At 47.6% G+C, this 11,540-nt stretch overlaps 1 protein-coding gene across 1 annotated transcript in view; it reads left to right on the plus strand.

Annotated features, from left to right (window-relative positions):
• The window catches only part of SIM2 (SIM bHLH transcription factor 2), a 62,605-nt gene extending 51,301 nt beyond the window's left edge, over positions 1 to 11,304 (plus strand). Inside the window, exons 8-11 of the mRNA XM_007945532.2 lie at positions 3,756 to 3,903; positions 5,360 to 5,528; positions 7,099 to 7,507; positions 10,862 to 11,304. Coding sequence (XP_007943723.1) covers positions 3,756 to 3,903; positions 5,360 to 5,528; positions 7,099 to 7,507; positions 10,862 to 11,304 — 1,169 coding nt within the window. The remainder of the gene's footprint in view (positions 1 to 3,755; positions 3,904 to 5,359; positions 5,529 to 7,098; positions 7,508 to 10,861) is intronic.
• Positions 11,305 to 11,540: the final 236 nt, after the last annotated feature.

Raw genomic sequence — 11,540 nt, forward strand, 5'->3', positions numbered from 1 at the left:
CTCATTATAGCAGAGCCAGACAGGGTCAGAGGTAATAAAATCTCAGCAATTTCTGTAATATGATTCTTAATATAAAACATTTGAGATCAACTGCCTTTGTTTTGTCCAGCTCTAGATGATTTTTGATAGGTTTCAGGAATGTTGCAAGAAACAAGAGTAAGTACAAAGTACAAGCTAAGAAAAAGGAAAAGTATACGGTCATATTCCTAGGTGTTTTACAAACACTACTAGGAGTAGATTTCAAAGTTGAAGAGATTAACAAGCATTTCCAGTGAAGCAAGAAATGACCTCTCGGGAAATCTATGGGACTGGGACCTATTTGATCACGTTATATCTCTTGGTTATTTTGGGGATGTAACACATTGGTTAACTGAGTCACCTCTGAAAGGTGGAGCGACAGAAAACTTTCTGGAAGTTTCTGGAGGCCCCCTCCTCCACAGTTGCTGCTTTGATAAACGGGAGTCTGAATACCTGGGGTTGGGCCCCAGCTGTGCCCTCAAGCTTTCTTGGCCTATTTCCTGGCAAACTCACCTTGTATTGAGGATAAAATGAGTCAGTATATGTGGAAATGAGCTGGAAATAGTAACTGTGCGGTTTTTGTTACAAAAGCAAACCCCCAAAGGAAAAGCACTGGAAACCCTCTCTTCCCTGTTCCCTCCCTCATTGTCTGTACCCTGTACCCTTCATCGTGGGATCCAGCTCCTGCCAACTGAGTCTGTTGGATGCAAATGTTAAGCCTGGGCAGGAAAGAGCTGGTCTCCTCACTGCCCCAGAAAAACTGGCCTCTCCAAATAGATGGAACAGTTTTAAGCAGCAAGACTGCAGGATTCGTCCCTAACTCTGTCCCGAAGGGGATATGAGGCCAAATATATATTATATTTCTCCTCAATCCCCCCATAAAAACTGGTTTCCCAAGTAAAAAAAGAAAAAGAACCCTACATATTCCTCCTGATTAGAAAACTAATACTTCGTCACTGTTGGCAATTTAGAAAATCAAGAAAAATTAAAAAAAAGAGAAAATTACCTGTAATTTTATCTCTCAGAATAATGATACTTAATACAAGATTGAACTTTTTTCTGTGTCTGCCACTACTCTCAGTCTTCAACTTGGATTATCTAATCTTCACAACAATCCTACGATGTAGGGACTTTGATTATTCTCTTTTTATAAATGAGGACCCTGAAGTACAGGGAGTGTTAGTAACTTACCCAAGAGCACAGTTAGTTTTGTGCACATGGGTGGGTGTGTGCCTTTTTCAGAATAGGATTATATTATGGTTAATTTTGAATCTTGTTTTTTCTTCATTTAACATTGTATCATATACATTTGCCCTAATATTAAACATTCTTACTGATCATTATTTTAATGGCTGCATGTTGTCATCGTTGGTTGCTATCAAGTCGGCTCCAACTCATGGTGACCCCGTGTACAATAGAACAGAAGTGTCCCTGCCTGTGCCATCTTCACAGTCGTTGCTGTCTTAGCTCTCTAGTGCTGCTGTAACAGAAATACCACAAGGGGATGGCTTTAACAAACAAATTTATTCTCTCATAGTGTGTTGTTGTTGTTGTTATGTGCCGTTGAGTTGGACCTGACTCATAGCGACCCCTCCTTGGGTTTCCAAGGCAGTATCTCTACGGAAGTAGATTGCCCCATCTTCCTTCCAAGGATTTGAACCGCCAGCCTTCTAGTTAGCAGTCAAGTGCCTTAGGCACTATGCTGTTAGGAAGCTATGAGTCTTGATTCAGGGGAAGGCTTTCTGTCTCTTGGCTCAAGGTTTAGGAGGAAGGTCTTTGTCTTCTTTCAGCATCTGTGGGCCTGGTGTTCCTTGGAGATCTCTATGTGTCTTGGCAACAGTCTTCCCCATGGCTCTAGGAGAGTCTCAGTGTGTGGACCATGGGTCCAGAGGACATTCTCTGCTCCTAGCTCTTCTTTCTTGGTAGTAATAGGTTCTTCCTTCTCTATACACTGCTCTGTCCTTTTATCTCTTGTAAGATAAAAGGTGATACAGGCCACACCCCAGGGGAACTTTTCTTATTTGGGATCAGAACTGTGATCTGAGTAAAGGTGTTGCATCCCACCCTAATCCCCTTATAGCTGATTGGCCGATCACATCAGATCGCATCATGAGGATGATTACATCATTACACAACTGCCAAGCCACTGACAATCATGGCCCAGTCCAGCCAAGTTGACAGTTATTTTGGGTAGGCACAGTTCAATCCATGATAGCGACCTTATGGATAACAGTCCATAAATATGGCCTAGTCCTAGGCCATCTCCATGATCTTTGATATGTTTTACCCAATTGTTGAGGCTACTGTGTCAATCTGTCTCATTGAGAGTTGCCCTCATTTTCATTGGTTTTAGCAATCAAACATGATGCCCTTTTCTACCGACTGTTTTTTTCTGATAATATGTCCAAAATAAGCAAGATGAAGTCATGCCATCCTCACTTCTAAGGAGCATTCTAGTTTTGTTTCTTCTAAGCCTGATTTGCTTGTTCTTCTGGCAGTCTACGGTGTATTCAATATTCTTTACCAACACCACAGTTGGAATGCATCAATTCTCCTGTCTTCCTTTTTCATTGTTCAGCTTTCACGTGCATATGAGATGACTGAAAAGACCCAGGCTTAAGTCAGATGCACCTTAGTCCTCAGAGTGACAGCTTTGCTTTTTGGAATTTTCAAGAGGTCTTTTATAGCATATTTGCCTGATGCAATACATCGTCTGATTTCTTGACTGCTGCTTCCTTGGGTGTTGATCGTGGATGTGAATAGAATGAAATCATTGACAACTTCAATTTTTTTTTTTTCCTTGTATTAACCTTATGGATAAGTTTTTCTCCTTGGGCTTTCTCCTCTCCTCTGCCCACTTGAAGCTTCTGTAGCAGGGGTTCTGTCACTTTCTTGCCCATTACCTCTCCCCCACCTACTCCTCAGGCGGCTGTGAGCGGGACTTGGGGATTTATGGGTGCACCGGGGCTTTGGAAGTGAGCTGCTCAGCACTCCCAAGTTTGCACCCATGCGTGGAAGATGGGCCCACAGGTCCTATTTTTAGGACCTGCATGCTCATGCCAAGATCTTTCCTACATGCCCTCAGGGGCTAGTGGGAGGAAACTATAAATGGCAATAGAGTAACAAAAAGTTTCACTGGGAATACACACATGTTCTGGTGAACAGCAAAGATCAGCGACAATTCGACACTTAGTTGAATGCCCTTCACTTACTACTTTATATAATAACTACATCACCCACCCACCCCTACCCCCACCCCCCAGTAAGGGGCTTGGGGATTAAACTATAATAGTGGCATTTTGGAAACTAAAAAGCAAATGCAATTGAACTCTTCCAGGTGCAAATACTGGCGAATTGTTGGGGCTAACCAGTTCCTCCCCATGAAAGCAGTGACTGTTAAATTAGAGCTCTTAACAGGGCAGGGGGGGAAGGGAGAGCTCCGTGCACCCTTAAAATTGTAGGCAAAAATCTTGCATTTATTTGCAAGCATGCACCTTCCTGGGGAGAAACCTCCCACCTTTTGTCAAGTTCTCAGAGGTGTCTTTGACCCCAGAGAGGTTCAGAACCAGGGGTGTATGTCGCTGGTGGTAGTGGTGGTGGGGGGCAGTGTCCTCAAAGGCACAGCTGGTTCATTGCCCAGTGTTCCCAGCTGTGGGGCTGCTGGTGGGACCCCAGGGGTGGGTGGAAGTGCCCTGCCCCTTGCCACCTCACGAGATTCACGGGGCCTTGTCTTGCAGTGCTGGTGAAGGGCCAGGTCACCACCAAGTATTACCGGCTGCTGTCCAAGCTAGGCGGCTGGGTGTGGGTGCAGAGCTATGCCACCGTCGTGCACAACAGCCGCTCCTCCCGGCCCCACTGCATCGTGAGTGTCAATTATGTCCTCACGTAAGTCAGAAGTATTTGTTCCTCTCCTTGCTCTCGCCTTCTCCCCTGTCCCTCATCAGATTGTTCCAATGCGCACCATTTCTCTCTCTTTCTAAAGCTGTTCATTTGTCTCATGTTTTGTTTTTATTTTAACAACCCAGTTATTAATTGCGCAAGGCCTAAAAGATTTCTTGAATCAGCATTGGGGACAAAGTGCTAGGCACTTGCAGGAATCCTGAAGAGGTAGATAGGTCCTGAGCATATCATAGAATTTGAAAAAAGAACCCAGGTGAGAGTATGGTTAGGCAGGGAATGCAAAGAGGGTGCACATCCCAGACCAGGCATATGCACCTGTGCTAACTTGTGCTCACAAGCATTTGGGAAATCTCATATGCCATCTGGGCTGGGAGAAATGTATTCACTCCACCTCAATTTTCCTATCTAGCCTGTTGCAAATGATGGTGAACATTTGCCCCTTAAAAAACCCAGGTGGCCAGATTCAGTCACAAATAATTTAAAGACCATTAGAATCAACAGGCCATAAGGACATAAGTTGAATTGGTACTAAATATTACCCTCTGCCCACCTTGGCTGGTTTATATTAACTCTCACTGCATGCAGTTCTAGCCCTGAACTTGAGATCTTTGCAAACTTCCTCACTCCCATACTGAAAATTACCACATTTGCATTCTAAATGCAGTCAGGATTTAGGCTCTAGGTTCTTTGTTTTAGAAATAGAGTGGTTTTAGCAAAACTGTAGGGGGAAATGCTTTAGCCTCTTAATTATTCTTCGTGAACAAACAGGTGTGTAGAATTGGCTGTTCAGGGCAGAGATGGGCACCAGATGTGACAAAGGATATGCCTGGAAGCCAGGCTCCTGGACCCTCAAAGACTCCTCCACACACGCACCTCTGGGAGTGCCAAGCAGAGAAGAGTTGAGCCACAGACACTCACATTGGATGAGGGTGGACTTTGCCTCCATACCCTTCCTAGAGGTCCATGGTGTCCCAGGAAATGCCTGGGGTTTTATGGGATTGCAGAGAACTGCATTGACCCCCTCTATTCCTGTCATTATAGCTGCTAACCAAAAGATTGGCAGTTTGAACCCACCAGCTGCTCCATGGGAGAAATATGAGGCAGTCTGTTTCCGTAAACATTTACAGCCTTAGAAACCCTATGGGACAGTTCTACTCTGTTATTACTCCAAATCAGCTGGATGGCAGTGGATTTATTCCTGTCAAATATCACTAACTTCGTTCTGCATTTTCTGGGATGGCCAAACCCAGGGTGGTGAGGTGACTTGTATAATGAAGGTGAGCTGACCTTTTCTCAAATCCCCTCCACACCCAGCTGAGTGAGCCTCAGTGAATGATATACTGAAACTTTGAGTGTTAACCTGCTCAGGGGGTGGTGCCACGGACACGACTCTTCCTCCACAATCTGCTGGACATGACCTTGTTCTCCTCTTGCTTCCCAGGGATATTGAATATAAGGAACTTCAGTTGTCCCTGGACCAGGTCTCCACTTCCAAGTCCCAGGATTCCTGGAGGACCACCTTGTCTACCTCACAAGAAACTAGGAAATTAGCTAAACCCAAAAATACGAAGATGAAGACAAAGCTGAGAACAAACCCTTACCCTCCTCAGGTAACACAGGCATCCTGCAGGGGTGGTATATGGGTGGCATGTATTCCTGGAGGCTTGGAACAAACATCTGGGCATGTTAAAGAATGACGATCTTTTAATTGCATTGCAGGGATATCTATACCTGGAAGGTTCATTGTGGGGTGAAATAGGGTTCCCCTGGGATATCCTGCCTAGAGGGTAGAAACACAGCCAAAGGAAGGCAGTGAAAAACTGGTGTGTAGGTAGAATTTCTGGAGTAAATACATCTAGGAAGGGAGCCCTGGTGACACAGTGGTTAAAGCATTCAGCTGCTAACCAAAAGGTCGGTGGTTTGAAACCACCAGCCACTTCACTGGAGAAAGATGAGGCAGTCTGCTTCTGTAAAGATTTACAGCCTTGGAAACCCTGTGGGGCAGTTCTACTCTGTCCAAAAAAGGGTTGCTATGAGTCAGATTCAACTTGATGGCAGTGGGTTTAAAGTCTAAGAAATGGAGGCAGAGGTGGTTCAGTGGTAAAATTCTCCCCTTCCATGTGGGAGACCTGGGTTCAATTCCAGGCACTGAACCTCATAGACAGCTACCACTCATCTGTCAGTGGAGGTTTTTGTGTTACTATGATGCTTCTGGGAGCTCTGGTAGCATAGTGGCTAAGGCACTTGACTGCTAACCAGAAGGCTGGCGGTTCAAACCCACCAGCCACTCCTTGGAAGGAAGATGGGGCAATCTACTTCCGTAGCGATACTGCCTCAGAAACCCAAGGAGGGGTCGCTATGAGTCAGGTCCAACTCGACGGCACGTAACAACAACAACATGATGCTTCTAGACTAAAATGGACTAGGAAAAGAGGCCTTGTGATATACTTCCAAAAACCAGACAATGAAAATGATCCTTGACCCATCATGAAGAGGTACCCGGCTGGGCTGCACTTCGTCCCATTGTGCTTGGGGTTACCATGAGTCAGGACCAACTCCACAATAGCTAACTACAACACAACAAATCTAGGAAAAAGAAGACTAAATAATGATGGCATATCAGCCTGTTAGAATTCATGTAATGCATTCAGAACACTAGTGTTTTCACAGCATTTTTTAATGAAACTTTTCCTCTGTTTCTTTATGGTTGTTTATAAAAAGTAGTTTGCTCTTAGAAACAGCAAATTTACCTGTTAGAGTTCCTGGATGGCATAAACTGTGAAGTGCTCAACTATTAGCAGAAAGGTTGGTCGTTTGAACCTACCCAGTGGGACCTGGTGACTTGCTTCTGAAAGGTCACAGCCTTGAAAACACTATGGAGCAGTTCTGCTCTGTACACATGGGGTTGCCCTGAACCAGAATCAGCTTGACAGCAACTAACAAGAAGTGTGTCTGTTGTGTTATCAGCTCATGGTGTGTGAGTTATAAGCTCAGGGGTGGGGCACTGGGGGACTACTGGCCATGCACATGTCCCCAGTGGGCCCTTCACAGGGGTGGCTGGGGTAGGTCCAGCCCTGGGATGGGATTGGGGCCCTCTGGCAGTATAGATTTTGTGGGGCTAGTCAACGGCTTACCACCTGCCCCTCGCATGGCTTTTCACCTGCCTTCTTTGCTGTGCAGCAATACAACTCGTTTCAGATGGACAAACCAGACTGTGGCCAGCTGGGAACCTGGAGAGCCAGCTCTACGGTGACTGCTCCAGCACCCCCGGAACAGCAGCTCCATTCAGAAAGCAATGACCTTTTGTATGCCTCGCCCTACAGCCTGCCATTCTCCTACCACTATGGACACTTCCCGCTAGACTCTCATGTCTTCAGCAGCAAAAAGCCAGTGTTGGCATCCAAGTTCGGGCAGCCCCAAGGGTCCCCATGTGAGGTGGCACGCTTCTTCCTGAGCACGCTGCCAGCCAGCAGTGAGTGCCAGTGGCATTATGCCAACCCCTTAGTGCCTAGCAGCCCGTCTCCAGCTAAGAACCTTCCTGAGCCACCGGTGAACATTGCTCGGCACAACCTCATGCCAAATTACGAAGGTGGGTCAAGTTCACATGTGGGAGGTGGGGTGAGTAGAGAGGGGGCACCGTGAGCTGCCAGGGCAGTGATGATGGGTGGCAGATGGAAAAAGCATCCTCCCACTCCAGGCATACGTTTCCTTTTTCTGCTTTTATGTAGGAATTCGTGTGCTTTCCTGCTCTCCACGTGACTCATGAGAGCATGAACAGATTGGGTGATGGCATCCTTGTACCACGTGGATGCCAGTGATGCCAGTACAGAGGGCTCGAGAAAATGGAATATTCAGCCACCTCCCACTAAAAAAACCCAGACTCACTCACTCTCCAAAAGGGAGACAAAATGATTTTCAAAGCCAGCTCCCATGTACTGAGACTGCCCCACTGTATTGATTTCACAAGGTTACTTTCCACTCCACCCAAATATGAATATGGGAAGCAAACAGCCCATTGGTTTTCTTCCCAAGCCTGTTTTCAGAGTGTGGACAATAGTGAAGGAAAACTCAAGAGTTTGGGGACAGAAATGTAAGTTATCAACCCAGGGCAAGTAACATAAACCCTCCAGGCCTCAGTTTCTTCATCTGTGAAATGGGATCATAAGCTGTGTGATGTGCCTACCTCAAGGGCATGGCACAAGGTAGATGCCCATCCAGTATGGCTAGTTCAACAGCAGAGACAGGAATGGCCTTCCAGCCACCTCTGCCTGGTGGCAGGCAGGCAGATGTCCTCCATGAAGGTGCCACCTTCACCAGGTGCCCTGGACCAGACAGACTCCTGTTTGCTCATTGGATTAACCTCAGGTGGTTTGGGAGTAGAGGCTGAGGGTAGCCTTGGGGGGTGGATTTTTATTTAATCTGGAACTAACTGTTATCCACAGGCAGTGAGGGCTCAGTGGTAGAATTCTTGCCTTCTATGTGGGAGACCTAGGAGCTCTAGTGGTGTAGTGCCTAAGGCACTTGACTACTAACCAGAAGGCTGGTGGTTCAAACCCACCAGCCACTCCTTGGAAGGAAGGTTGGGTAATCTACTTCTGTAATGATTCTGGCTCAGAAACCCAAGGAGGGGTCTCTGTGAGTCAGATCCGACTCCACGGCACATAACAACACAACAACAACATGTGGGAGACCTGGATGGTATTCCTGGCCAGTGCATGTCACCAACAGATGGTGTTTTTATGATGCTGAACAGGTTTCAGCAGACCTTCCAGACTCGTTCCCCAGCCCATCATGGGAATGGCATAGGACAGGGCAGCCTTATGAGTTGTGTGCCAACTTGACACCAGCTAACAGTAACTTGAGGGCTGCTAACAACTACCGTCCAGTGTGCAGATCAAGATACTGCAAATGTCCTTTGGGTGCCACTAAATGCCTGGTAAACGTTAGGTCAAAATGTGCCCCAGAGAATTATATCAGCCCCAACAGAAGGCAGAGAGCTCCCTGGAGTCACCCCTTCCTCCCTCCCTCTTCTCTCTTCCTCCTCTTCCTCCTCTTCCTTCTCATTCATTTCCTTGGGGACTCTCTCTTGGTCTGTGTTGTGACTCTGTCTTTTTTAAGGCTGTACTACATTGCTTGACCTGGACTTGTCTCAGGAGCCCCAACTTCTCAGATCTGTATCCTCCAGGCCCATCAGTGTATTGGGTCTCCTGAAATGCCAGAGGAAAGCAGTGTCCCCGACATCCAAGGAAAGAAAGAGAAAAGGGTTTTTGATAACAGTGGAAAATATTACCCATTTGAGATAACCCACTACTGTTGAGTCACATCCAATCCATAGTGACCCCTCCCAAGGCAGTATCACTACGGAAGTAGATTGCCCAACCTTCCTTCTGAGGAGTGGCTGGCGTGTTTGAACCATCAACCTTCTGGTTAGCAGTCAAATGCCTGAGGTGCTACGCCACTAGAGCTCCTTCCATTTGAGACAGACTTACTTTTCCTTGTGTCTGGAAGTTGGTCATAATATGACACACAGTATTTGATTTTTTAAATCTTTTTTTTTTTTTTAAAGCAAGAGACCTGAATAACCACCTAATTTGTCACACACTTGGTAAAAATGGGCCAAAGGTGCCACACTGAGGCAGTTTGTGATGACTGTCTAATCTTTTTGGAATTAAAGGAAGACAAAGGTTGTCTTAAGGTAAAAACATAGGCAGCTAATTGATTTCAGACATTAATTAAGTGGGGGTGCTTATTACTTCAATTATGGTAATACTAAACAGAACAGGGTGATTACTATCCCATTCAGTCTCCTCACTGTGAGTAAGCAAAGAAAAGCTGGGGCCACATAATGCTGGCATCAGTCCTCAGCTTGGGAATAGTGCTAACACAGTCACTACTTGCCATGTATGACCACTAAGCATTGAAACACAGCTAGTGCAATTGAAATATGCTGTAAAGGTAAAGTATACACTGGATTTTGAAGACAGTATGAAAAATAAGAACAAATGATCTTAATAATTTTTATATTGACTAAAAAACACACAAAAAACAAACTCACTGCTGTCTAGTCGATTCCGGCTCATAGCGACCCCTGCTTGGGTTTCCCCAGAGGTGTCTCCACGGAAGTAGATTGCCCAGTCTTCCTTCCACTGAGTGGCTGGTGGGTTTCAACTGCCAACCTTCTCGTTAGCAGTCAAATGTCTTAGGCGTTACACCACCAGAGCTTGAAAAAAGGAGCTCTGTGACACAAGTGTGGAGCAAGTGGCTGCTATCCAGAAGACTGGAGGGTGGAACCCACTCAGTGGCTGAGAGGGAGAAGAGACCGGGCCACCTGCTCCTGTAAAGATGACCCCGAGGCAGTTCTACTCTCTCCCATAGGCTCGCTATGAGTCGAAATGGACTCTGTGGCACCTATCCAACACTGAAATAATATTTTTGATATATTGAGTGAAATGAAATTTATTAATTGATTTCCCTGGTTTCTCTTTACCGTTTTAACATGGCTACCAGAACATTAAAATTGCATCTTTTTAATCCAGGCAGGCCTGGAACGCAGAAGATGGAAGGCGGATGGCTACCCTGGGGATAGGGCAGGGTTGCTGCGCGGCCTGGGCCTGGCCCGTGCCTTTCCAGCCGAGGTGGTAGAGAGGTGGTGGCTGCGTCCTAGCTCTCGAAGTTGTTGTTGTTGTTCTGTGCCGTGGAGTCAAACCCGACTCATAGCGACCCCTCCTTGGGTTTCCGAGGCAGTATCACTACGGAAGTAGGATTGCCCAACCTTCCTTTCGAAGGAAGTGGCTGGTGGGTTTGAACCGCCCGCTGTCTGGTTAGCAGGCAAGTGTCTTAGCCACTATGCTACCAGGGCTCCCAGCTCTCGAAGTAGTATTGCTTTAGCCATTCCTCCTTGATCCCCTGGCGCAGGCCTCTAACGTGTCATCTCTCTCCGCAGCGCCTGCCGCCACTCGCAGGTTTCGTGAGGACGCCGCGCCTCCGCCGCCGCCGCCGCCGAGCTTCGCGAGCTGCGGCCACTACCGCGAGGAGCCCGTGCTGGGCCAGGCCAAGACTGCTCGCCAGGCTGCCCGTGACGGCTCCCGCCTGGCGCTAGCCCGCGCCCCCGTGCCAGAGTGCTGCCCGCCGCCAGCCGAGTCCACAGCTACGCCTGCCCCCCAGCTGCCCTTCGTGCTGCTCAACTACCACCGCGTGCTGGCCCGGCGCGGGCCGCTGGGGGGCGCCGCACCCGCCCCGCCCGGCCTCGCCTGCGGCTCCAGCGGCCCCGAGGCGGCGGCTGGCGCGCTGCGGCCCCGACCCACCAGCCCAGCCAGCGCTTCGCCGCCCGGCGCGCCTCTGCCGCACTATCTGGGTGCCTCTGTCATCATCACCAATGGCAGGTGACCCGCCAGGCCGGGACGTGGGGATGGATGCACGGGACGGTCCGCCTCGGAGCAGGCTGCCCACAGGGGAGAAGCCATAGGCCAGGCCTTCTTGGGTTTCTGTCTCACCAAGTGCAGCCGACTTAAGAGGGACTAGCTGTATATGCACGATATAAATTAATTTATACAGAGAAAATTATTTTAATAGAACTCTGCAGCCGAGTTTTAGATTTTTACGCTCAGTGCCATAAACGCCAG

The sequence above is a fragment of the Orycteropus afer genome, unplaced genomic scaffold (genome assembly GCF_000298275.1).
Source record: "Orycteropus afer afer isolate SDZICR_OR568_19922 unplaced genomic scaffold, OryAfe1.0 scaffold00137, whole genome shotgun sequence".
In the NCBI taxonomy this organism is placed as follows: Eukaryota; Metazoa; Chordata; class Mammalia; order Tubulidentata; family Orycteropodidae; genus Orycteropus; species Orycteropus afer.